This window comes from Rattus rattus, chromosome 5, assembly GCF_011064425.1.
Source record: "Rattus rattus isolate New Zealand chromosome 5, Rrattus_CSIRO_v1, whole genome shotgun sequence".
Classification (NCBI taxonomy): domain Eukaryota; kingdom Metazoa; phylum Chordata; class Mammalia; order Rodentia; family Muridae; genus Rattus; species Rattus rattus.
In genome coordinates this window covers 647,774-672,556 of record NC_046158.1, presented here as the reverse complement: position 1 = coordinate 672,556, position 24,783 = coordinate 647,774, and the positions used below count along the sequence as shown (strand labels likewise).

Genomic DNA, 24,783 nt, shown 5'->3' with positions numbered 1-24,783 from the left:
ACCACTTTTCCTAAGAGTTACTTTTGGACACGTTTGCTGTAAAAGAAGATTTTAAACCAGGACTTGGACGAGCTGCTTCTGCGTTGCCCAGTGTAATGATATCATTGAGTTCTTCTGTGGAAACCACTGATAGTCTGGCTAACCTCTGGAGTGACTTGCTTACGTGTCTGCCCTCTGCTTTGAAGACCCTTGTGCCTCCTCACCTCCCTAGGTCCCCACATCCTTCTCTCAGAAGCTATGGACAGCACACACCTTCAGCTCTCTGAAGCACACACCCCAGGGCTGCATGCACGCATGCACGACTTTGGTTTTGTTTCCTGTTTCTCATCATGAGATTATTAGATAATTTTAGCTCTATAGAGAGAACCATCCAGGCCCCTTGTTTTTCAGTCTGTCAGAGAGATTAAACCAGTTAGGGGCAAAGCTGAGCCTAGAACTTGGATCTTCACATTCTTCAACATGTGTCTGTAGGATAGCCCACAAGCAAGAGCTTCCCGGATCCTGTCAAGTTCTTGGCATTGTGCCAGACACTCGAATTAAGGCGAAGAGAATGCTCGACCTTGCCTACTGGGAGCCATTTTGCCACTTTTCTGAAGCAGAGGAGGGAGGGAGAGAGAGAGAGAGAGAGAGAGAGAGAGAGAGAGAGAGAGAGAGAGAGAGAGAGAGTGTGTGTGTGTGTGTGTGTGTGTGTGTGTGTGTGTGTGTGTGTGTGTGTGTGTGTCAAGGCAGGTCGGGGCCTGCTGGCAGATTTTCCTGCTTGCTGAGACATGGAATTCTAAGAGGGGCGAACCTGAAACTCAATGCTAGGGGCTGAAGATTCTATTGACCTTGGTGGAAAGAGGCCTTTGGGATGGGAAGGAATATCTTGCGTACATGTAAGCAAATTGTTTCTGTTAGCTTGTGGCTTTGTTTCCCACGATGCTGTGGGCTACGTGGAGTCTGAGAGAATTCAACCGCAGTACTGACTGGACAGCCCTCCCGATTTCTAACCTTTGTGTGTCTGAGTCTTCCTTTCTGTCTTTCTTATAATCATCCTCACTTTCCACTCAGAGGACTGTTCCGGCCAGACGGGTACACTTGCCCATGCGGAGCTCATGAGGGATTCAGGGAGGCACATGCTACACAATTCTATATGATTAAGTCACGGCAGGTGTGCAGGAGCCTTGGAGGAGGAGAAGGGCAGGCTGAGTCAGGATTTGGCTGAGTCTGGAGTGTCACAAAAAAAACGTGACTAAAGGAGGCATGCTCAGAAGGGGCCGGGGTAGAAGAGGAGCAGCTCACATGCTATCAACAGTTCAGCTGCATTGGTGGCTTCATCTGGTGACTGTGGTCTGGCCTATCTGCCACCACACTTGGGGACAGAAGCCTAACGGCCTGGAGGTCTGTGCTGAGGAAGCAGGGCCTTCCTACCCTCAGCGAGAAGAGGCAGGAGCCAGGAGAAAGCTGGTTTAGCTGAGGCCCTTCCACTCTTGCTTGGCATCGTGGTCCTATGCTGTGCGGTGTGGGCTGGGACACCCAAAGTTCCTGGAAGTAGAAAATCCTCTGCCAATAAGGAGACGTGCTATGAAACCCTGCCAGTCTCACAGATGGGGCAGTGAAAGGCAGATTCCTTTTGTCCTTGTTACCCAGTCGGCTGACCTAGTTATACACTTCTTATGTTAATTCAGTGGAACTAGTTAGCCTATGCTTTAAGAATCTCTGGTTACATTTGCTTTCATCTTTGAAAATCAAGCCGAGTGAGCAGTGGGCTGTGTGGGAGTGTGGACCCGGGATACCCTGGGGTTTAGATCTGTTTATGCCTCTCAGGGAGGCTGGGGAATTGCTTTATGTTTTGGAGCCTCCACTTTGGCAACTCTAAAATGGTGCTTATAAGCATCCTGTACTTTGTGAGACTCTCAAGCCGCTGGATGGGGATATCTATGCGAACTCCTGAGACCTAAGTGCTACACACAATGTCACTCGAAATCTAACCCCTGTATAAGTCATTTGTATACAGCACAGACCGAGGATCCAAGAGAGAGTAGGTCTGGGCCAGAATGACAGTCTCGTGAGTCTTGGTTTCCTTTCACCGGGCTTTTGCAATGGGGTCTGCCTTCTGGTAGAGCAATTACTGGCAGGAGTAAGTTCCAGGGGAAATGGATACTGAGAGGAAGAGGCAGCTGGGAGAGCAGAAAGCTTTCCTGTCAGGGACACAAAGAAAGCAGGAGCGGGGAGCAACTCCCCTGCCTGCTAAGGAGGTCAGGGCCTTTCAGGGTCCAGGGACCTCTACTGACAGCTCCCTCTCAACCCTCGGGTGTGCCTGAAGCTGAACCAGCATAAAATAACACCATTTTCAATACAGTTGAGTGCAAAGTCAAGCTTTTATGGCATTTTCTGTCCTTGGTATTTTTTTTTTTCAAGCAAGACCATGTTTTCCTAAGGGGCTACAATTTCAGTGAGTCTCTTCTTCCGGCCCCAACAAACACCCCTGGCTGCTAACGTTACAGACTTGTTCCAGTTTATTGGTGCTGATGTCCAATAGCCTTGGGGGACCTGCCTTCGGCTCCCCACAAGGCTATTTTGTTTCACAAAGTAACTCTTCAACTTATGCTTTACTATAAAGAAAATGTATCCGATTCTAGGCTAAGTTTCCAAGCGAGCCTGGCTCCTAGGAGAAGGAGAAATTCCACCAACAGGAGTACCCGGGAAGGCCAGGCAGCAGAACTTCCTCAGGCATTTTCACAGCCATTTAGAAAGATGTCTTCAGCGAACTCGTCCAAATTAGCTACAAACGCTTGGCAGGATGGACACGTTGTGTCTGTGGGCCAATATTCAATCCAGGTGGAAGAATCTAGAGGGTATATATACCTAGGAAGGCAAAAATGGAAACAGTGTTGGTGGTGGTGCAGAAGTGTTCCATACTTAATGGTAGTGTGTGTGTGTGTGTGTGTGTGTGTGTGTGTGTGCGCGCTTGCTTGCTTGCTTGCTTGCTTGCTTGCTTGCTTGCTCATGGAAGCCAGAGGTCAACCTTGGGTGCTGTTCCTCATGCACTGTCTACATCATCGTTTTTGTTTGTTTATTTTTTGAGACAAAGCCTCTTACTGTCCTAGAACTTTGCCAGCGGGTGAGGCAGCCTGACATGTAAACCTCAGGGATCCACCTGGCTGTCTCCAGCACTGAGATTACAAGTGTATACCGCCAAGCCTGTTTGTTTGTTTGTTTTTAACTAATTATTTAGTATTTGTTTAATGCATGTGACTGTTTTTTCTACATGTATATTTGTGTACCACACATAATGTCTGATGCCTGTGGAGCCCAGAAGAGAACATACAATCACCTGGAATTGGAGTTCCAGGTTATTGTAAGCCATCATGTGGACACTGGGAATTGAACCTGGACTCTCTGGAAGAATAGCCTGTGCTTTCAATTACAGACCCACATGTCTGCTTTTGTGTTTGTTTTTGGTTTTTTGTCTTTTTTTGGTTTTAGGTTCTGGTCATTGAAGTCATCACAGCAAGCACTTTACTGATGAAGCTGTCATCTCAGCTCATAAGACCAGCTCTTTACAGATAATACGGTGCATGTTTAAACATCCTGCTATTTACAACTAGAACTCTTTGCATAGGAAGGACCAGGCTGGTAGTCAAAGGATGTGGACATGTATTCTCCATTCCCTATCAGGCTCTTGGATGATAAGACTACTAATAATTTGTTGATGGAAATTAAGGCACTGATATGGACCATGAATGTAGTTAAGAGTAAACGATGGTTGAGCCGGAAATCAACGCCAGCAACTTACTTGAAACTGAAATTGTGTTTGATCTGCAGAGCCTCTTTGCCCATGATTAAATACTGCTTCCCTTTCACCAGGTTGGCATTGGTACAGCTTATCTTTCTAATGAAGGTGATCTCAGAGTCCTTCTCAGCAGCGGCTTCCCCTAAGACACACAAGGCAGCTTATCACTGTCACAAAAATGTTAGTTATGAACCCTCTTGAGCCACTCTGATCCTCAGAGAGGTGAGTATGGCTGAAGATGTTCTCTTCCTGTGGTTGACTGCGACTCTGGAGCCAGACCGTCCTGGTTGAAGCCCAGCAGTGCCAGTTCCCACTGTGTGGTTCTGGACACTGATTTATACTCCCTGGAGTAAGGCCTCAGCCCCTCCTCTGATTGCCAACTTGGTATGACTGCAGAACTACTAGGGAAGCTGAACGGGCTATACCACAGGAAAGTGCCGAGAGCAAAGCAAGAGCCACGGAGTGGTTCGAAGACCCAGGACCACGGTTCATAGGCAAGGCACTACTTATCTCTCTGTGTTAATTAATTAACCTAATTAACAAAGTGTTCGGTAGCTGGCGGTGGTCAGCTTTCTAGAAAGGCACACAGTGTGAAGGGATCGCAAATTTAAGGGAAGATAACTTTGGGATGCCTAAGGGACTCAGAAGTAGCCATGAGTTGATACTTCTGCCCTGAATGCAGTCTTCCGCATGAAGCCTGTTGAGTTTCATGTGTGTAAGCCTACCTTCACTTCTCAGAGTATCGGCTAAGCCCTCTGTTCACTTCCGTTGTAGTAGCAACAGAGACTGAATCTGGGGTCTTAGACAAGTCGGTAACTTTCTAGCCCTGAGCTATACCCCGGCCCCTCCCCACTTCTTTTGTATCTCTATACCTCAATCTAATCTCCTCCTCCCCCTCCCTCCCTCCCCCCTCTGTCTCTCTCCAAGGACAAAGTGTTTTCTGATTTGAAATTCTTAACAGAATTTACCAAGAAGATACATGTCAATAAAAATGCATTATGATTTAGACTTACAGCCCCACCTATTGGAGAATTCATCGTCACTGAAATGAGAGATTGATTGTTTGGAAGATATCAATAGGGCAATAAGCCTAAGTTATTTAATAAATTCACTGATTCCATTTTAAATGTGTTTGAAGGGCCAGTAAGTTGGCTCGGCAGGGAAAGGTACTTGGTTCCAAGCCTGATGACCTGAGCTCAATGCCCAGGTGCCACATGGCAGAAGGAGAAAGCCAACCCCTGCAAGTTGCCCTCTGACCCCCACGTAGCCCACAGACACGCGCGCATGCGCACACGAATAAATGTGATTTAAGTTTCTTAAAGCGAAATGCTGAAGTCGAAAGGTGGTTGTGGCTTTTGCTGACATACAAAAAGCATTCGCTGACATCTGTGATAAGAGAATTCAATGAGAAAAAGAGGCTTCATGAAGGTGAGACCTCTGCTCCTGTAGTCAAGTCATCTCTGCTCCCGTACAGCGCCTGGCTCGTACGGCGCACCAAGTGTTCGAAGGAAGGAGGAGTTCTCACCTGTTTTGTAAATATCCAGAAGCGTCGCAGTGTACTTGACAAAAATGTTTTCTTCCGTGGCCGACGTGATCCTGACCTTATAAGCTGGCAAAAACAGACCAGGATGAAATGAATGCAACGGGCCGGGCTTGCCGTTGGGTGAGGAGTGAGGATGGCAGCTGTCTAGGGTGCCCTGAAGTAAGTCTCATTCATTCCAAGTATCCTCCCAAGCCCCCTCAGCCAAATCGCTAGATTAAATTAAAAAAATGGTGAGGAACTCGACGGAAAGAAGTACAGAAGGAATCCAGAGTCCACTCTAAGGTCAGTGATTGCACTGAGAAGAGTATGTAGAGAGCGATGGCACCAATATCAGGGCCAGTTATTTAATAAATAACTTCCTGCCTTTATGTCCCTCATGGCCTTGAGCAAACACTTAATGTCCTCAATGTGATTAGGTACGCGGATCAAGGCTACTCACAGCAAAGAGAACAGCAGCCTGTCTTGAGAAGATTAGGGCTCATGATGGCGGAGCAAACGAAGGATGGCAGGAGAGGTGGGGGGTCGGCTGGAGGGGTGGGGGGGTTAGTCGGGGAGGAGGATAGCGTGAACTTTTGAAACTAAACTTCAAAACCCACCCCCCAGTGACACATCTCTATCCCAAACGGGTCTACCAACTGCGGATCAAATGTATGAGCCCACGGAGGCCATTCTCATTCAAGACAACAAGGACATAATTCTCTCAGGGACTGTAGGATGATGTCATTATACAGGTGAGGGCAGGTACAGGATAGAACGAGGCCTGTCATTGGACGAGAAGGAAGGATGGGTGGGAGAAAAGTTTTAGAGAGCAGAGGAGACTGGAACAAGAGGAGGCAGCCGGGAGAACATGGAGGCGGATGTTAAACTTCCTCTCTGCACGTTTACAGGTTGGTATGAATATTCTTTTTTTTTTTTTTTTTTTTTTCGGAGCTGGGGACCGAACCCAGGGCCTTGCTCTTGCTAGGCAAGCGCTCTACCACTGAGCTAAATCCCCAACCCCCCCCTTTTTTTTTTTTAAAGATTTATTTATTTCATGTATATGAGTACATTGTAGCTGTTCTCAGACACACCAGAAGAGGGCATCAGATCTCATTACAGATGGTTGTGAGCCACCGTGTGGTTGCTGGGAATTGAACTCAGGACCTCTGGAAGAGCAGTCAGTGCTCTTAACCCCTGAGCCCTCTCTCTAGCCCTGTTATGAATATTCTTAAGGGATGGATGTGTACAGGGCTTTGTATATCTAGGTGGGCAATTATATCTTATCAATTGGATTAGAGGTTATTGTGTGGTGTGTTCTTTCATGTGGCGATTTAATTGAATTCAAGAGAGTGTGAGGTGGATGGAGACATGTGTATGTGTGGCATGGCGGTAACCTATCTTGGGAACTAGAGGGGTAAAGAGATTGTTGCCAGGCGCAGAGAGTAGCCATTGGCAGTGTGATATGGGATGGAGCAAAGCAAGTGAGGCATTTTGCTCTGAGATGAAGATATCTACCAGATATCTTGGGGCACCACGGTGCTGGACCTAGTACAGGATAAAAGATAGAATTATTTTACTTTTACTGCAACAAGGGACTTGAGACAGCCCACCACTGTACATGGAAACTTAGCTCTGAGCTCCGGATGATGAGAAATAAGGAGAGCCTTAGGCACAGATATCGACTGCACACATCAAAACGTCATTCAGTAGTTTTCTTTGCTTTAGAGAGAGATTTGAAGTAGTGGCCTTGTTTTCCTGCTCTACCCAGTGCACGAACACACTTAAGCTGAGACCTTAAGACTGTGGCCTTCTGCTCCCTCTCTATCTCTGTCTATCTCTGATTTTTTTTTTAAAAAAATTATGGCAATTTTAAATTTAAAATTTTTAGTTTTATGTTATTTAAGAATTTTAAGTTACTTTAAACTATCTGTGTGTCTGTGTTAGGGTCTAGGTAAAATATTAAGATCTAGATGGAATGTTAGGGCCTAGGTAACTGTTACCTGTCTAGCCTGCCATTTCCTGCTGTTACTGATATTATAAGGAAACTTTCTCATATGATGTTTCTGTTGTTACCAGGAAATTTTCTCACAACCAAGTTGATTGCACATCCTGTCATGTTCTGTGCCTCTGGAAACCAAGCCCGACAGAAGTCGGTAGAACTCCTTTGTGTGGTTACCCACAATAAGCTTGGCTCTGAACCAACCACACAGGAGTACTGACTGCACCTGGGTGTAAACTTTTATGGTATTTGCTTTTCTAACTTTCTCCTGGGACGGACCCCAACACACACCTGCACCTATTTAGAATAGGACTTCCATATTGAGTAGGGGTCAAGTAAAGTTTAATTTCCCAAGACCTCCCTGGAAACTAACATCATACATGGCAGAAAGAGACATGTATGTGGGTAACTGATATCCTGGTTGACAAGTTAAGAAAGGAATATTAGACAAGTTCCATCCTGGTGGACAAGACAGGAATGTTAGCCAAGGCAAGTCTCCTGCCAATACCCCAACCAATGGGAGCAGGATAAGTGTACAGCAAAGGATATAACAAAGACATGTTCCTAAGGAAGTCTCCGTCCCTAAATTGTGATTGGTGGGATAGCTTGGCACAGATGTTTGTAGAATTCAGGCTTGACTCAAAGTCATGGTCCAGCTTCTGAGCCTAGACCATGGCCCCGATGGATCAGTCTTGGGGTGTGTGGTCAATAAGCCATCCTTATTTGACTGAGATTGGTGTTTGAGTGGTTCGTGTAGCAATTCTCAGACCCCAACAGTTTATGCGTATATATGCAGGTGCTTATGGAGGCCAGAGGCTGGATATCGGGAGATGGAATCACAGGCAGTTGTGAGCTGCCCAGCGTGGGTGCTGGGAACTAAACTCGGAAGGGACGATCTCTTGCGTACTGTGTAGAAACATCACCTGCCAGTAAAAATCCGATGGCCTATTAGCAAAAGGCAGGGAGTAGAAGGTGGGAGTTCCAGTAGAGAGACTGGAACTCTGGGACATCTCCGTTGGAGGTGGGAGATTCATCCCAGACTCTGAGGAAATTGGACTAATGAAATGGAGGATAGGTAGCTAGCCATGTGGAAGACATAGAATAGTTTAAACAGGTTATAGAAGTCACCAGCTAGTCAGAGAATGAGCCAAAGCTTGTTGTCTAGGCATTTATTCATAAATAAATAAGCCTCCAAATTGTTATTTGGAAACTAGGGTGTGTGTGGAAAACCAGAGGTTATAAAACTCGGCTCCTATGGAAAAGCTTTACACATGCCTAACCATTGAGCCAACCCAACTTCTGTGGTGTTTCAAAAGCTTTCTTGGAATAAGTGTAGTACCTCTATTCAAACGAGGGACCAGAGGAATGTGATATTCACACAGCATCACCAGTGTGCAGTGTCTCATCTCTCTAACTGAACATGCGCTGATAACACTTCATGCTTAAAACATCTGCACTCACCATATGCGATCTCTGGTTTACATGCTGTTTCTTTCCTGGTGTCTGCAGAGATGGCCAGGTCCAGTTCCGCCTGCAGTTGCCCACAATCAGCTGGACAGTGTGGAGAAGGGTGAGAGCTAGGTTAGTCTGCTGAAGCAGGCATTCTCTGTGGGAGTGAACAGTTTCTAATGCGTCCTGAGACAAACATCATATTCTGAAGACCTGTCCATTTTCTTCTCTTCCATTGTAAAATGAAAGTTAAACCAGCTGACCAAAGTCTTGAACACAGACTCATTATTACACAGTTATTTGTTCCACAGTCACTCTTCAGAAATGCACATCCTTCCCTTGAAGGAAGGGAGTGGGGACTAACTTTCCATTTTCAGAGTCTAATGAAACATAAAATGATTTGCCGCAAATGAAAGAGAGTGGAAAAGACCTGGTGGCCAAGCCCAGTACCTCTGTTCTCTTTGGCTATTGTCCTTTGCTTAAAAAAAAAAAAAAAAAAAGTAGGCGAAAATAAAAAAGGAAAGCACATTGTGTCCCTTGGACACCCAACAACCATCTGGGTGGCCTTTCTCTGTTCTTAAACAGTGTCCCATCCAGGCGGCTGGTAGCTGTAAGGGGATTGTTACTTTTCAGTCAGTTGCAATTCTGTATCTACTTCAGAGAAAGGATTGTTTGGCTAAACAGCTTCCCAAGATGACCTTCAGACAGGCAAAGGCAGACTGAACAGGTGCTTACCTTCAACACATTTGCATGCCGCTCCTTCACAGACTCTCTGAAGGTTGGTGTCAGAAGTGCTGTAAATCATGGTACACTGCTTATCTGTGAGAATGGAGATATGATTACACGAAGTGGTTGGGCTGAAACACAGTGTTTATTAGCCATTGAGTCTCTTACAAGGGGCCTCAGCGATGGTTTATCTCAGTCTCTTAAAAGGGCTCCAGGCCCTAGGAGGTTAAACTATGAATTAGCTATCCTGAAGAAGACACCCCACACTTTGTTATTTTGGCTCTGTGCTCAGAATTTTACTCTTCAATAGTCACTTCTTAGAGTGAAAGTATTTTATGCTCCAAGGAATGAAAAGAAAGTAAATTATATTACTCCAGGGTCTTTACACACACAAACACACACACACACACACACACACACACACACACACACACACCACACATGAGAGAGAGATGTTATATACATACATATCTATCTATCTGTCTATCTATCTATCTATCTATCTATCTATCTATCTATCTATCTATGTATATATGCTGTGTTCTATGTGATTCCAGAGGATAAAACTAAGGTCAGCATTTGTTACACTTCAGGATTTTCTAACAAACAGAACTGCCCCGAGTGGGTTAAAAAGCTGTGTGTGATCTCTCATCTCCTCAGGAGCTGAACTGACTTTACATGTACCTGCTGCTACGCTATATACCAGGGGCATGAACATGAACATATGTCAGGGACTGGTGGGAATGGCATAAAAACCAGGCAATTTCAGTGCAAGGTGGCAACTGTTGATTTGTGCCAACTGAGAATACAGAAAGGGCGGGGGTCTTTTTGGGAGGATGAAAAAAAAATTGGAGCAGTAATTGGGCTTCTCTAGAAAGGAGAGATTCAAGGGACACAGGCAGTGACTACCTGACCTGAAGAAGAACCCGAGGCAAAGCATTTTAACATTGAGCAAAGGGTGATACAGTCCAGTTATATAAAAAAAAGGAAGAAGCTGAAATGCGAACTGATTGTGTTGACTACAAAGCCGTTTGAATGCAGCACATCAAAATGAATGTACTGGTTGGATTTTCCAAATTACGCGCTAAGATGCGCAGGCCTCCCTGCATTTCTAAGTTACAGGAAGACGGCAGCAAGGTCTTCTGGGAAACTGTGGAGTAGATCAGAGCCAGTTACCTGGTCTATGATACTCGTACACCGTGAACGTAGCAGGATTCAGAAACCCAACTTGGAAAAGTTCAAATATCCGGAACCGAACACAAAGGAAATCTCTGGAGGGAATCTGTTTGACAAAGTCAAGGTTTTAAGGCAGGCGTGGGGAAGAGGTATTCCTGATGCTTCAGCCTGTGAAGATGCGGTGGTCAGGCGCAGGTGCAGGGAGGTGGAGCTTACCGAATTCAATTGCAGAATAACATGGCTGTCTTTGATCTGGTAATCAGTTAGGAGTTGATCCACTCCTTCCACAAGCTAAGAAAGAAAGGGGAGAGGAGTTTGAAGGTACTTTCCTTATCTCTGTGTTTAATTCCATTTCCCTGTTGATGGAATATTAAGCCGCACCGTAGCCCACTACTCTGAGCGGAAGGATGATTCCTTTCCGGACTGAACACATCACTGCGCATGCTCCTGCTTCATTGTCATAGGTCAAATCACAGTTACACATTTGTTTTAGAAAGAATATTTTGAGTGATTGCATGAGAGTGAGATATTGAAGTAAAAGAATAAAAGTTTGCCCATAAAGTGACATAGGAAATAAAGCCAAGCATTCACAACATCTCGAAGAGAGAGAACACTTGCAGCTCGTAAATCTTCTTGGTTTGCTCCGATTCCGGTCGGCAGCAGTATATCCATTACTGCATGGGAGGACCCAGATGCTGACTCCTCCTTGCTGGGCTTGTAGCTAAAATAAATCAGAGATTGAAGGATGGGTTAGATAAATGATAAATTCTTAAAAAAAAAAAGGCCCCGTTATTTAGCAGCCTTTATGCTTTATGGGTCTCTCGATGTAGCCATTGGCTGTCCTGCAGCTACCTATGTAGACCAGGCTAGCCTCAAAGTCCCCGTGATCTACCTGCCTCTGTCTCCCCAAGTGCTGAGATTAAAGGTGTGCACCACTACACTCTACCCAGGACCTTGCGCTTCCTAGGCAAGCGCTCTACCACTGAGCCAAATCCCCAACCCCGCACCACTACACTCTTTATCAACTTTTAAAATTTACATTTGGTTCTACGTATTAAGGTAGATGGGTCAGATCCTGAGAGCTTTAGAACCGCAGGAGATCTCGGAGCTATCTATCCCGAGGCTTTCCTTGAGGAACAATCCCAGCACACTGCTGATCTGGTGCACAGAAATCACCCACCCACTCCATGACAACTGCCGAAGCCAGAGTTCAGCCCCGCGCCAGGGTTATACAGCTGGTTCACGCAGAACACTGCATGAATCCAGGTTTCTTGAATGTTTTAATTCTAGTTTTTCTAGCAGACTGCTTCCAAGGTAAACTACAGGTTGTATATTAGAAAGAGACCCGAAACCCTAATGCTAGCCCTAACGCTAGCTTTAACCCTGAGAATAGAGTGGAAGGAAACACATTAACACGTCAGCAGTCCTGTGTATGTCAGATTGTGCTTGGTTATATTTCCTTTTTCTTTTACTCTTGTCCGTTTTTTTTTTTTAAGTTCTAGGGCATGGGTACCCCACAAAATAACTCCCCAAAGACTGTTGTCTGGGAATTTGGGTAGTTTGAAGTTAAGAAGAAGCAAAGTGGGTAAATCGGAATTCATTCTCATTCTCATTCTCCCTTTCCCTCTTCCCCTCCCCCTCCCCCTCTTCCTCTCTCTCTCTCTCCCTCTCGCCCTCTCCCTGAAAGAGGATCAGGAAATCTGGGTCATGTCCAGTCTCACAGAGCAGTTTCCACAAGTCATTTTCTTATTTTTGAGAAGTATGAGCACGTGTTTTCAACCATCTTATGACTCCCGGGCTCGGAGGGCAGATGCTCACTGTTACCAGCAGACTGGGTCAGAGAATGGAGTCAGAGGAGAAAGGGGGCTGGGGTGGCGGCAGGAGAAGCAGGGAGAGAGCCTGGGTCCCAGGTGAGCCTCAGGGGAGTCAAAAGCATCTGCAGGCTGGAGCTCGGGCTCAGGATGAAGAGATAGCTCACAACTGATTTCACCCCAAGGAACTGTCTTGGGAAGCAGGTGATTAGGGAGCAGCAGAAGTTCAAAAGCTGCGTCTTTTCCTCCGCCTCTCCATGCAGAGCACGAAAAACAGCTCTTATTAGGAATTTTTAAAATCTCGTTTACCACAATAAGTGAATTCCTTAAAAAAAAAACAAAAACCCTGATTCATAAAAATGTAACTCCATTCCCACCGAAGGAGCGATTTAGGAGTGTCTCAGCATCCCCTTAGCTGGGTAAGGAGAAAAAGCAGGGATTTCTGGCTCACAGATGCAAATACCACTTCTTCAGGATGCAAAAGGACTCCAGAGTGGAGAGTATCTATGAAAAGGTCAGTGGAACTTCATGACTGGTTGCCATGGGGACTGTTTCAATCACGGAACAGAAATGTTTCCTTCAAGAAGCCCTTTGCCTGCTGCCAAATCCAGCAATCTTCCCAGAGGCATTTTGTTGTAGAAATGAAATCCTTCCAGCCCCCTCTGCTTTTCTTTCGAGTGTAACAAGAGGTTGGAGAGAGAGAGAGAGAGAGAGAGAGAGAGAGAGAGAGAGAGAGAGAGAGGAAGAAGAAAGAATGTGAGGCCGTGCTGGCATGATTTTAACCAGGAGAGAATATTTGATTTTTTTTTTTTTTTTTTTGGAGCTGGGACCGAACCCAGGGCCTTGCGCTTGCTAGGCAAGTGCTCTACCACTGAGCTAAATCCCCAACCCCAGGAGAGAATATTTGAAAGCAGAGAATGTTTTTAATGAAGAAGGACTTTGGAATCTAGCCAATATAAACCTCTTCAGTGTCACAGAGCCAAAAGCAACTTCTACCTGGGTTTTTAAGAACCCTCTGTCCCTAATCTGTAAAACAAACAAACAAATAATAAAACAAATAATAAGAACCCCCCAAAACAAACCAAGGCAACTCACGAAAGACATGCTGTGTAGCCTCCCTTTGTATGTTGACCATTAGGCATCTTGTCACGAATGTTGGTAGGGATGACTTTTGAAAGTTCCTTTTTGTGTACAGAAGGGTTGGGGACAATCAAAACTGTCAGAAACTTGGAGGTAAGACAGTCCAATATGCTCTACAGGAAATGTCTAGAGAATGAACTGCTCTGCTCTGCTCTGCTCTGCTGAGGATTATTTCAGTGTTTCTTTTCCTCCTGGGGGCTCCCCAAGTGCACCACCCATTACCCCAGAGTGCTTCTCCAGCCAGCCCCAGATGCCTCCTCGTCAGATCCTGGGTACTGATTCTAGCTCTCCCCAGATGTTTGCTCAGAATGTGACTTGTGTTATAGGCTTCAAAGAGCTGTGGCATCTCTGGCACCCAAGAGGAGGGATGGCAGTGAGCTGGAAGAAAGGTGCTGGGAGGTGACCTTGGAGGAGAGACATTGGGGTGAGAAGAAACAGAGGGCGAGACCGCCAAGGGCAGAAGTAACAAAGCTGGAAGGAAGAAAGGGAAGGAGGAAGTTAGGAAGCAGGAAGGAGGGAGGAAGGAAGAAAGGGAAGGAGGAGGAGGGAAGTTAGGAAAGAAGGAAGGAGAAAGGGAGGAAGTTAGATAGAAAGGAAGGGAGAGTGGGAGAGGAAGGAAAGAAGTTAAGAAGGAAGGAGGGAGGGAGGGAGGAAGAAAGGGAGGAAGGCATTAAGGAGGGCTTCCTGTCAGGGAGTGAAGCCTAGGCAGTAACAAAATGCAGACAAGTGAGAGAGGCTGGGGTGAGGAGAAGCGGGTATTTCTTGGGACTAATCATAGACCGAGGGAGGTGGATTAGATACTGAATTGAGTGGCACCAGAGGCCTTGCCTCTGCCTCTAATGGACACTGTAGCAGGTCACTTCACTTCCTTGGATGTCGGCTCTTTTGTTTCTAAAACAGGGCTTCCTACAGTCGCATCAAAGTCTCTCCACTTAGAATCTAGTAGACGTTTTACACCAATTTCAAGGTTCCCAACGGGCATTTTGCTATCATATATGATTATAGGCATGTATAGCCAGCAAAATATGATTTGGGGCTTGCCTGTTATTGATAATATAAGACTCAGGGAGATAGGACAGGGCAGGTGGCTCTGTGAGGGGATGGAAAGAAGTGCGTGCGTTTCAAAACCAGGGCACATTTTACAGACACACTAGGAAGGAGGCCATGGCATGCAGACTTATTGACTCCAAAGATGCTCACATCCTAATCTCTGACCTGTGATGATGTTGTATAGCAACAGGGCTTTAGACATGGGACTTGAGTCAGGATTGGTGTGTGTGTACATGTGTGTCTGTGTTGTATATGTAGTGCGTATGTATGATGTGTGATGTGTGAGTGTGGTATGCATTTGTGTGTGTGCTTTGTGGGTGTATGATGTGTGGTGTGTATGTGTGCCTGTGGTGTGTGGTCTGTGTATGCATGTATGTCTGTGGTGTGTGTATGCAGTATGCATGTGTGTGTGCATGTGTGTCTGTGTGTTGTGTGTTGGGTTGTGTGTGTGCTGTGTGCTGTGTGTGTGTTATTTGGAGGCATTCACTGGACTCACAAGACACTTTATGAGGTAAGATGAAGGAGAGCAGAGAAGTCCTAACCATGACAAGGATCTAATTCACAGTGAGCCAGGATTGCCTAGCAGCAATAGGAAACTAATGGAGTAACCAGTTTAGGGTTTGCACTCGCCAGCAGACGGTTTGACATGAAGACCATTCAGTTCTCAATGCTGGCAGCGTCAGACGGGGCGAGCTTTGGGTGCTTCTGAAGCTTCTGACCTGAGTGTGCAGCCTGAGCCGAGAGCAGCAGCTGAAAGGCCCGACCGAGTTGTTGGTGGGGAATGAGATATTTTCCCCCTGAGGATATGACCCACATGTGAGAAACCTTTCATATTTTCTTTCCCTAATAATTATATAAGATCTCTGCCATTCTGAAAAATCAGCAGAAGCTATTATATTCTTTGAATCAGAAGAAGACAAAAACAAAAAAAACAAACAGACAGACGAAAACTTGGGAGAGATGGCATATTAGCAGACCCGGAGCTGCCTTCTAGAAAAAGCAGCCAAGGATTCCTGCTGCATTCTACACTTAAAAACAAACAACTTTAATTCCAGCACTCGAGAAGGAGGAGGCAGTTGGATCTCTGAGTTCGAGGCCAGTCTGGTCTAGAGTGAGTTCCAGGCCAGCCAGAGCTACCCAGAGGAACCTTGTCTTGAAAAACCAACAAAACAAAACAACCCCCTGAAACCAACCAAGCATCCACCGCTGCCACAACCAACAGAAATGAACAATGGGGTACCCTTGGCTGTGTTAAAGGGCACCTAGGGTGTTGCTGCAAACTCGAGACCTCAGAACCTCCACTCCATACCTGGAACTGGGCTCACCTGGCACAGGCTATTATGCGCTTGTGTCCCGAGTCACTGTAGCTGAGGTAGCTGGAGGCTGGCACAGAGAAACACACAGATTACAAGCTAGGAAGTAACTGGTTTTTAAAGTTGTTTTGGAGCATGCTCTGACAGAATTGTTAATGAGAAAGTCTCTAAACACACTTAAGCATGATTTGTGATCTGGAAGTTGGCATTTGTGGAGATTTTAAAGCTACTGACAAGACAGGATCTGTCCATTGCTGGAGAAGTGCTCTCCTCTCAAACATCTCACCCCCTGAGGAAGCAAGTATGTGTGGGCAATGCCTTTGAGGAATCTAGAAAGAGGAGGGAGTAGAGAGCTGAATCTGCTGGTGTAGAAGTTTCTTGAAGGAACAGGCCCAAGTTCCTGACCCCAAGTTCCTGATGAGGAAGGTATCCTCTGACATTGTGACCCTGGAGCAAAGGTCAGAGGAGAAAGGCAGGGGCATGCAAGTGAACTTGACTTTGGAAGTGTGGATGATTAACAGGCACAGGAAGGTTGTATATTTGACGAAAGGAGGGGGAAGCACATTTTTAAAAAAAGACCATAAGTACTAGAGAAACTGAATGAGGTTATAAAGAAACCTGGGGGAGAAGGAGGTTTCTTGAAATAGAATCCTTACACAATGTAATCCAACACAATCGAAAGTAAAAGCAACCCGGAGCCTTACAACCTGCTACACTCTGTACAATCTGCTACACTCTGTACAACCTGCTACATCAGTAATGACCCGCTCGCTCTGTGCGACCCGCCACGCTCTGTAATGACCCTTCGCTCTGTAAGACCGCTTCGCTCTGTAAGACCCGCTACATTCTGTACAATCCGCTACACTCTGTACAACCCGCTACACTCTGTACAACCTGCTGCACTGTGTACAACCTGCTGCACTGTGTAAAACCTGCTACACTCTGTACAACCTGCTGCACTGTGTAAAACCTGCTACACTCTGTACAACCGGGCTACATTCTTTAAAAACATCAATTACAAAACAGCAGCAGCAAGTGCATTCAGTTATCTGCTTTGTCATTTGCTATTCATTTGTAATGGTAATTAAAATGGTATGTAAAGTTATTCCATCTGTTGTAATCAATGGCGGTACGTTCACTTGGACGCCCGCCTACTTAATAACTAGATGAAGAAAAACAATTTTTTTTTCGCACAGGCACACGTTTCCTAGTTAGAAACACTATCTACTCGACATTTTTAGTGTGTAGCTAAAACACTGCACATGGCAGGATGCTTACCTTCAACTTCTTGGGTATCAATTTTCAAGTAAAAGCTGCAAAATTCCTCAGCGACACTAGTTTTGTGAACCACAGTTTTTACCTGTGTTGGGGAATGGAAACAAGAAGATTCCATGTGAAATGGGAAAATGGAAAGACCGTTGACAGGACTGTGGCAGAGATGGGAAGGCCGGCAGCTTTGGTGCCTAGCGCATGTGTGTGAGTCTGTGACTCCACTGCTCAAATAAATGTGAAGAACCAGAAAAACCCAAATGATGACTCTTGGCCAAGCACAGTCTATAATACTAACACCCTACTCCACAGGCTAGCTTCTGGGCTAACACTCTACTCCACAGGCTAGCTTCTGGGCTAACACCCTACTCTGCAGGCCAGTTCCCAGACTACCACCCTACTCTGCAGGCTAGCTCCTGGGCTAACACCCTACTCCACAGGCTAGCTCCTGGGCTAACACCCTACTCCACAGGCTAGCTCCTGGGCTAACACCCTACTCCACAGGCTAGCTTCTGGGCTAACACCCTACTCCACAGGCTAGCTTCTGGGCTAACACCCTACTCTGCAGGCTAGCTCCTGGACTACCACCCTACTCTGCAGGCTAGCTCCTGGGCTAACACCCTACTCCACAGGCTAGCTCCTGGGCTAACACCCTACTCCACAGGCTAGCTCCTGGGCTAACACCCTACTCCACAGGCTAGCTCCTGCTAGCTCCTGGGCTAACACCCTACTCTGCAGGCTAGCTTCTGGGCTAACACCCTACTCCACAGGCTAGCTTCCTGGGCTAACACCCTACTCTACAGGCTAGCTCCTGAGCTAACACCCTATTCTGCAGGCTAGCTCCCTGAGCTAACACCCTACTCCACAGGCTAGCTCCTGGGCTAACACCCTACTCCATAGGCTAGCTTCCTGGGCTAACACCCTACTCCATAGGCTAGCTTCCTGGGCTAACTTCCTACTCTGCAGGCCAGTTCCCAGGCTAATGCCCTCCTCTGTAGGCTAGCTCCCCGGGCCTGCAGATTCACTTCTTACTCTAGTCTCAGCCAGCCTAAGAAGAGCTGACTCCTCTACACACCTTCAAGGCAAACGAGTCCCTGTAAACATTTGGATGAGTAGGGTACGGTCACAAATAGATACACTGACAGCGACCAGAATTGAGAGAAAAACAAACAACCCACTTTCCTCTGAGCCATCTAATAAACAGTCCTTCAAGCAGCAAACATGCAGAAGGCGGGAGCGTTACCAGAAGCATCGGTGTGATTTCTGCTCAGAGTGCAACTCTAAGCTGTGTGGATACACACAAAAAACAAAGAACACCAACCCCAAGGACACTGAGTAAGTGAGAGGACTATGTTACAAACCATAAAATACACACGCCATGCACCTCACAACACACACACACACACACACACACACACACACACACAGAATTTACAGATTGCACACTATGTAACAATGTGGATGCTTTCTAAGTTGCCGTATGTATACACACATCTTTGTTAGGCAAACCTTTTCATCCTGCAAACATCATAGAATATGTTTATTTAAAGTAGGGTAGTATGGCATCGCTAGCCTTATGTGACTATAATATATAGTCTTATGTGACTATAATATATGTAGCCATTTGTTGGCAGAAATACCATGATGCAGTGCATGATATATGCAAAATATAAATGTTCCCACCAATGCTCGGAGGGTGTGCATACAAAGATCACCAGTTATTGTCTAAAATAAACCATGAGAATGGTCAAGACATCATACATGGGAGAATTAGATAAATGAATCCTACTTCAGTCATGGTAATCCCAAGACATTTCTGTGACTTTGAATAAAGCAACGTATTTTTCCCCATGTTATCTAGACACACAGCTCTCCACGGCACCAGTCAAATACTCACATATACTGTAGCCAAGCCACTGCTGTAGCCTGTGGTGACGATGAGGTCATCATTGAGGGGTACCTGAAGGGATGGATAGAGAAACCATGCTTTTGTTCTTCATTTAACAAAGTGAAGAAAGGAGTTGGGGTGGCGGGGGCTTGTCAGCCTCCTCTCATTTCTCGTGAAATTAAGTGGATGACATTGAAGATCTCCACAGAGCGGCTTTAAAAGATGCTATGATCTCCCACCCCTGCCTTCCACCATAACAGGATGCTCCTCTCCTGAGCAAGCCAACTAAAGCATCAAATCAGAGGAATATATATTTTTATGTAAAAATATATAAATATATATTAATAAAAATACATAAATATGTATTTATAAAAATATATAATATATGCATTCTATTCATTAATTATAGATGTACACACACACACACACACATATATATATATATTCATTGTGAAACTAGTTAGTTATTCCCCTTTCTAAGGGATCAAAGTCCATTTGCAGTCTAGTTCAAGACTCACATCTCATGTGCCAGTGGGGATTGTTTTCATAGGCACCAAGATGCAAGATGGAAGGTTCTGAAGGGGCCATAATATATGCCTGGCCCTCTACTACCTCCTGTTTGCACCCCTCTTCTATATTTTACTTTGTGTATGTGAGTACACTGTCGCTGTCTTCAGACACCAGAAGAGGACATCAGATCCCATTATAGATGGTCGTGAGCCACCATGTGGTTGCTGGGAATTGAACTCAGGACCTCTGGAAAGAGCAGTCAGTGCTCTTAACCACTGAACCATCCCTCCAGCCCATCTCTTCCACTTCTTGATGGTACATCTTCCTTGCTTCTGACTGGCTAGCGCTTATTCAAACCCCACCCAGATGCCCCATGCCACACCCCTGGAACTCTACCCCAAGCCTCTGGCCACCCCACTTAATCCTGCTAAAAATCTGCTTGCTGTTTCCACTCCCCGAGAGAAAAGTGAAGACAGACACAGCTAAACAACCGTCCTCCCGAGAGGCACTCTATCATCTACCCACATGTTCAGTAGTTCGGGGACATTGCAGAAGAGATGACTTTGATCAAGGCTGAAGACTCAGCCCCCACTCCCTCCACACTTGCCTCTTCCACTTCTCTTTTCCTGGCACCGTGGTGCCAAGGGGCTTGGTACACATTTAAGTTTGCCAATCTTTCCTTCAAACTTTACTAAACCCAGGGAAATAGACCACGTTTCCTATTGTCCCTGACAGGATACAGCAGCGTTTACCCAGGGAATGAGTGCTTCCAGATGCTGAATGAGAAAGGCTTTAAATGAGTCTAGGAAATGTTGTGCATTGTACCCCACCTCTGCCCCCGATCCTCTTAGAGTCACCGTGCCTAGGAGCAAGCATTAGAGACCAGATTTAACCACATTTGACCATGTCTATTATTCAGCTGCCTAACACATTGCTTCGTGTGGCACATTTTAGGAAAAGCTGCGGTAGAGAATTCAAGCGAGATAATGGCAGCCCAGGTTTCACTTCAGTGTGAAAGCATCAAGACTGAGGTCGTGTTATTTTAAGACGGCAAAAGGTGCCTCACAGCATTACCTCCTAAAGACAGAAATAATTCTGTCTACTCGAAGCAGGGTGTGCTGGCTCATTTTAGTCGCCAGCAAAGCATCATTAGTATCACCCAGAAAGAACATCTCAATGAGGGACCACGTTGGTCTCTATTGGGTTGGCCTTGAGCACGTCTTTTAGAGCAGAGCTTTAATTATGCTAATTTATACAGGAAGACCCGCCTACTGTGGGCGGCACCATTCTCTGGATGCTGGACTGGCACCCAGAGCAAGGGAGCTGAACGTAAGCATTCCCACAGTTGCCGGGACTATGGACACGAGTAGCCGCTTAAAGCTCCAGCCTCCTTGATTTTACCTGCAGTGATGGGCTGTATCCTGGAACTGTGAGTTAAACCTTTTCTCCCACATGTTGTTTTGTCGGGTATTTTATCGCAGCACAGGGCACGAAAATAGGATACAGCCCTACTATGCTGTTCCGACCTACAGCTCCTCATTAGAGCTTAGATTCATAATCTGTCTCTGGTGACTTCTAAATGTTCTCTTGGACAAGAGATATAATCCCAACCTAGAGGCCACAGCGTGCCACCCAGAGTTTAGAGAAAATATGGACACAAATGGATCTGCAGATATCACATGACTGGCACAGATTGAAAAAGCCATGCCCTAAACTGGAGAGATGGCTCAGTGGTCAAAATCACTGACTGCTCTCCCAGAGGACCTGGGCTCAATTTCTGGTACCCATCCTCATAACTGCCTGTAAGTCCAGTTTCAGGGGGTCCGACACCTTCACACAACTATACAAGCAGGCAAAACACCAATGCACATGAAATAAAAATAAATAAATTATTTAAAAGAGAAGAAAGGGCCGTGCCTAATGTTGTCAGAACTGATTTTTTTTTCCCAAAGGAAGTTGGAAATCAGATCTGTATTTGAAATGTTTGGACCATTAGTTATTGGCATAGATTTTTGTCTATGGCCATCAACCTTATCTATTGTTATAATATTATTATATTAATATTTCCTCTATGAGCCACGGTTTATGATTTTTTTTGCCTAAATTTTATTTCTCATATCTATTTACTTTGACAAGCAAGGGTCTGTAAGGCGTGTCAGTCAGGAGTATTTCCATTGGTTTATATATTAAATGCATTAAATTCACAGATAACTAGAAAAGTGTGCATTAGACTGCTGGCTACGGACTGTCAACAATAACATATAGAATACTTTGCCTAATATATCTTTTCTTTGGGAAACTTTCATAACCCCATTGGAGTTTTCCCTTTAAAAATAATCTATCTTTGCGAAAAGACATGGAGCAAGGAGTCTAGTGACCCAGAGCTAGCTACAGTCTGTGTGTCAGACCAAGGGTAAAAGGGACCAGCAGCAGGTGCCTGACATGTGCTTCATGTCTCTTCAGTCGTGCTCTTGTGTGTGCTGCTACATATGTCTGTTCTTTACCCGACTGCCCCTTTCCGATCCTTCCAGATAGAGCCTATACACACGGGCATACAAAACTGTCCCCTACGTAGAACGTGTCAGCCTGGATCAGGAGGCCCCCTCTGCACTGCCACAGAGGTGTTTCAGAGCTCTTGCGTATTTAAGTGACTGTCCCTCCCCAGGACTTGAGTTCTTTGTATCGTCAGTGATGACGGTCTAAGAGGATCCCTGATTAGGAGTCAGGAGGCACTCGATGCTCGTTTAAGCAGTGACTAAAGATACGCATTCACCAAGGACAGAAGGGATGACTTAAACGGTTTCATCTGATTGTAAAATATTATAAAAATGCCTTCATTACCTCCACTGGCCTCCCGAGGAAGTTCTTCTCCGTCACCTTATACTGGTAGAAATCCCCTTTGTGTTTATAGGAGACATTGATATCCATATCCAAATGAAGTTGTTTAACCAGGAGTGAATACTCTGTCAGGCCCTCGATGGCGTTAATGGTATCCTAGCGATAATCCACAAGGCACGAAGGCACAGTTAGTTTATGTATTCATGCTCAGTTTACAAATACACCCATCTTCTTTTTGACAATGGGGTTCTGATACATCGACTTGAACTCGAAATGCTTTTACACTGGCCTCCCAAGCTCTGCTGTGCACCCAGCTCTGTAATTCCCTTCTTGGGAGATGGTAGGCAGCACCGTCTGGAGATGAAACTCCAGCTGACCGGGTGAAGCAGGTTGAGGAGCTATTGAGGAGGTATCAGGAAGGTTACTCTCCTCCACAGGAAGGAACTGTTTTCAGCAGGAAGAGGAAGGAAGTGTGGCCTCGGGTCTGGGTTCACTAAATCCTCAGTACACATATCCTCAGGCAAAGTCACTCTGAAAATTGCCTTTGACTCTTTTGCACCCTATAGTCTCAGCTTAACCACCCCCACAGCGATGCCAAAAACTATCTCTTCCTGATCATCATAGCGTTCATTTCCTGGCCCTCCATTTATAATGGTATCACTTACGTTATTTGATTGCTCCCTTCCTCTCTGCACTGTAAGGTTCATGGAGCACACTGGCATCCACATCTTCCTTGGTGTGTGTGGTAGGTGACTGTGTCCTTCAAAGTTCACACGTTGGGAACTTAATGTCCAATGTGGCGATGTTGGGGAGTGGGAGGCGGTATTTAACTGGAGGTGTGTGGATCATGGTGGCCACCCTCACAAATAGGTAAATGTCCTTGTCCTTATAAAAGAACGAATCTGTCCCTTCTCTCTCTGTTCCCCTCTCCTCTCCTCCCTTTCCTCCTCTCTCTGTTCCTCTTTCTCCTTCTCTTTGTCCTTCCTGGGATGACACAGCAAAGATGGTTTGGCCAATTATGGCCCCTCGATCTTGGTCTTTCTGTCCTTGAGAAACATGGGCTAGCACACTTCTGTTAATTACAAATTACTCAGCTGTGTACAACCAAAACCATGCCTGACACAGTGTCTGTTGCACCTCGTATGGATACATGGTTGCTCTTCAAACAGTATTTGAGGAAGGAATACTTGAACAAACTATCATTCTGGATCTTCCCTATCTTCTTCTATAATGTGAGTAACTGTGACTGGTTATTAAATGTCTGGCCACTCCTGTGTCTATAGCAGCAACACTAATCAATGGAGCACATTTTCCTGCTAGGCCTGTCTCTCCACAGTAAAACCCATTAAGCAATCACTAAATTGATCTAGAGAAACCCCTGTACTTCGTACAGACGCACCACCATTATGTAAACATCCAGAGGGCAAAGATGCTAACATCTGAGCTCAACTTTAAACACAGACGCACAGTCATGAACTGCTTCAAGACAGAGCATGCTCTGAAAATGGATTGCTGGGTAATTTCATAACTGTGTAAGCATCACTGAGTGTGCTCACACAAACCTGGTCAGTGCAAGTCAATCACAAACAAGAGGGACACTGAACACGACGCCCCAGTGTGTTGCTTGTGAAACATGCATGTATAAGTAAGATTCCCCTTCAGAAGCAGAATGAACGCATTCTCAATAAGGACAAGGTGTGTCTAGGGCTGGGGATGCATTTGGATGTAGACCATGTCCTTAGTAGCCAAGAGCTCCTGCGTTCAATCCATAGAAACCACAGATAAGCACACGAGCCAGTAGTGGAGCTGTCTGTCATCTTTCCGAGCACCACTGCACTAGTTGTAGGTGTCACATGTGTATGTGATTGGTAGCGCGGTAAGTTTGCTCACACCAGCATCAGCACAAGCATGTAATGTGTTACATACAACATTAAGATGGCCACAAATCTAGTGGTAGGCAATAGGAAGGTTTTAGCCCTGTTATAATTTTGTGAGGCATCATATTTGTGGTCTGCCATTGACCAAAACATTGTTACATAACACGTGACTGTGCATTATCCAACCGCATAACAGTGGTACTTGATAGGTAGATAGCTGTAGTGTTAGTCTTGCAGGAGAGGACTCACCAGCACCTTTGCTTCCATGGCAACCACTACTCATTAAACAGGATGTGATGTAATTGCTGATAATCTACTAGCTTTCCACGGTCTTTAAAGACAGTGAAAGCAGCACACCAGGCATAGGCTCAGGGAACATTGGTGCTGATGTGGATCCTTGACTAAGCCTCCTTAGGCTCATGTCCTCTTCTGAATAGTGA

General features: G+C 45.6%; 1 protein-coding gene across 1 annotated transcript in view; it reads right to left on the bottom strand.

Annotated features, from left to right (window-relative positions):
* Positions 1-2,341: 2,341 nt before the first annotated feature.
* Positions 2,342-24,783, bottom strand: part of C5 (complement C5) — an 83,917-nt gene continuing 61,475 nt past the window's right edge. Inside the window, exons 30-41 of the mRNA XM_032901831.1 lie at positions 22,470-22,622; positions 19,128-19,190; positions 17,240-17,321; positions 15,974-16,031; positions 11,266-11,368; positions 10,864-10,938; positions 10,648-10,753; positions 9,481-9,564; positions 8,758-8,847; positions 5,301-5,384; positions 3,779-3,917; positions 2,342-2,847 (exon numbers count right to left, since the gene is read on the bottom strand). Of these exons, the coding sequence (XP_032757722.1) occupies positions 2,709-2,847; positions 3,779-3,917; positions 5,301-5,384; positions 8,758-8,847; positions 9,481-9,564; positions 10,648-10,753; positions 10,864-10,938; positions 11,266-11,368; positions 15,974-16,031; positions 17,240-17,321; positions 19,128-19,190; positions 22,470-22,622 (1,176 nt within the window). The 3' untranslated portion in view covers positions 2,342-2,708. The remainder of the gene's footprint in view (positions 2,848-3,778; positions 3,918-5,300; positions 5,385-8,757; positions 8,848-9,480; positions 9,565-10,647; positions 10,754-10,863; positions 10,939-11,265; positions 11,369-15,973; positions 16,032-17,239; positions 17,322-19,127; positions 19,191-22,469; positions 22,623-24,783) is intronic.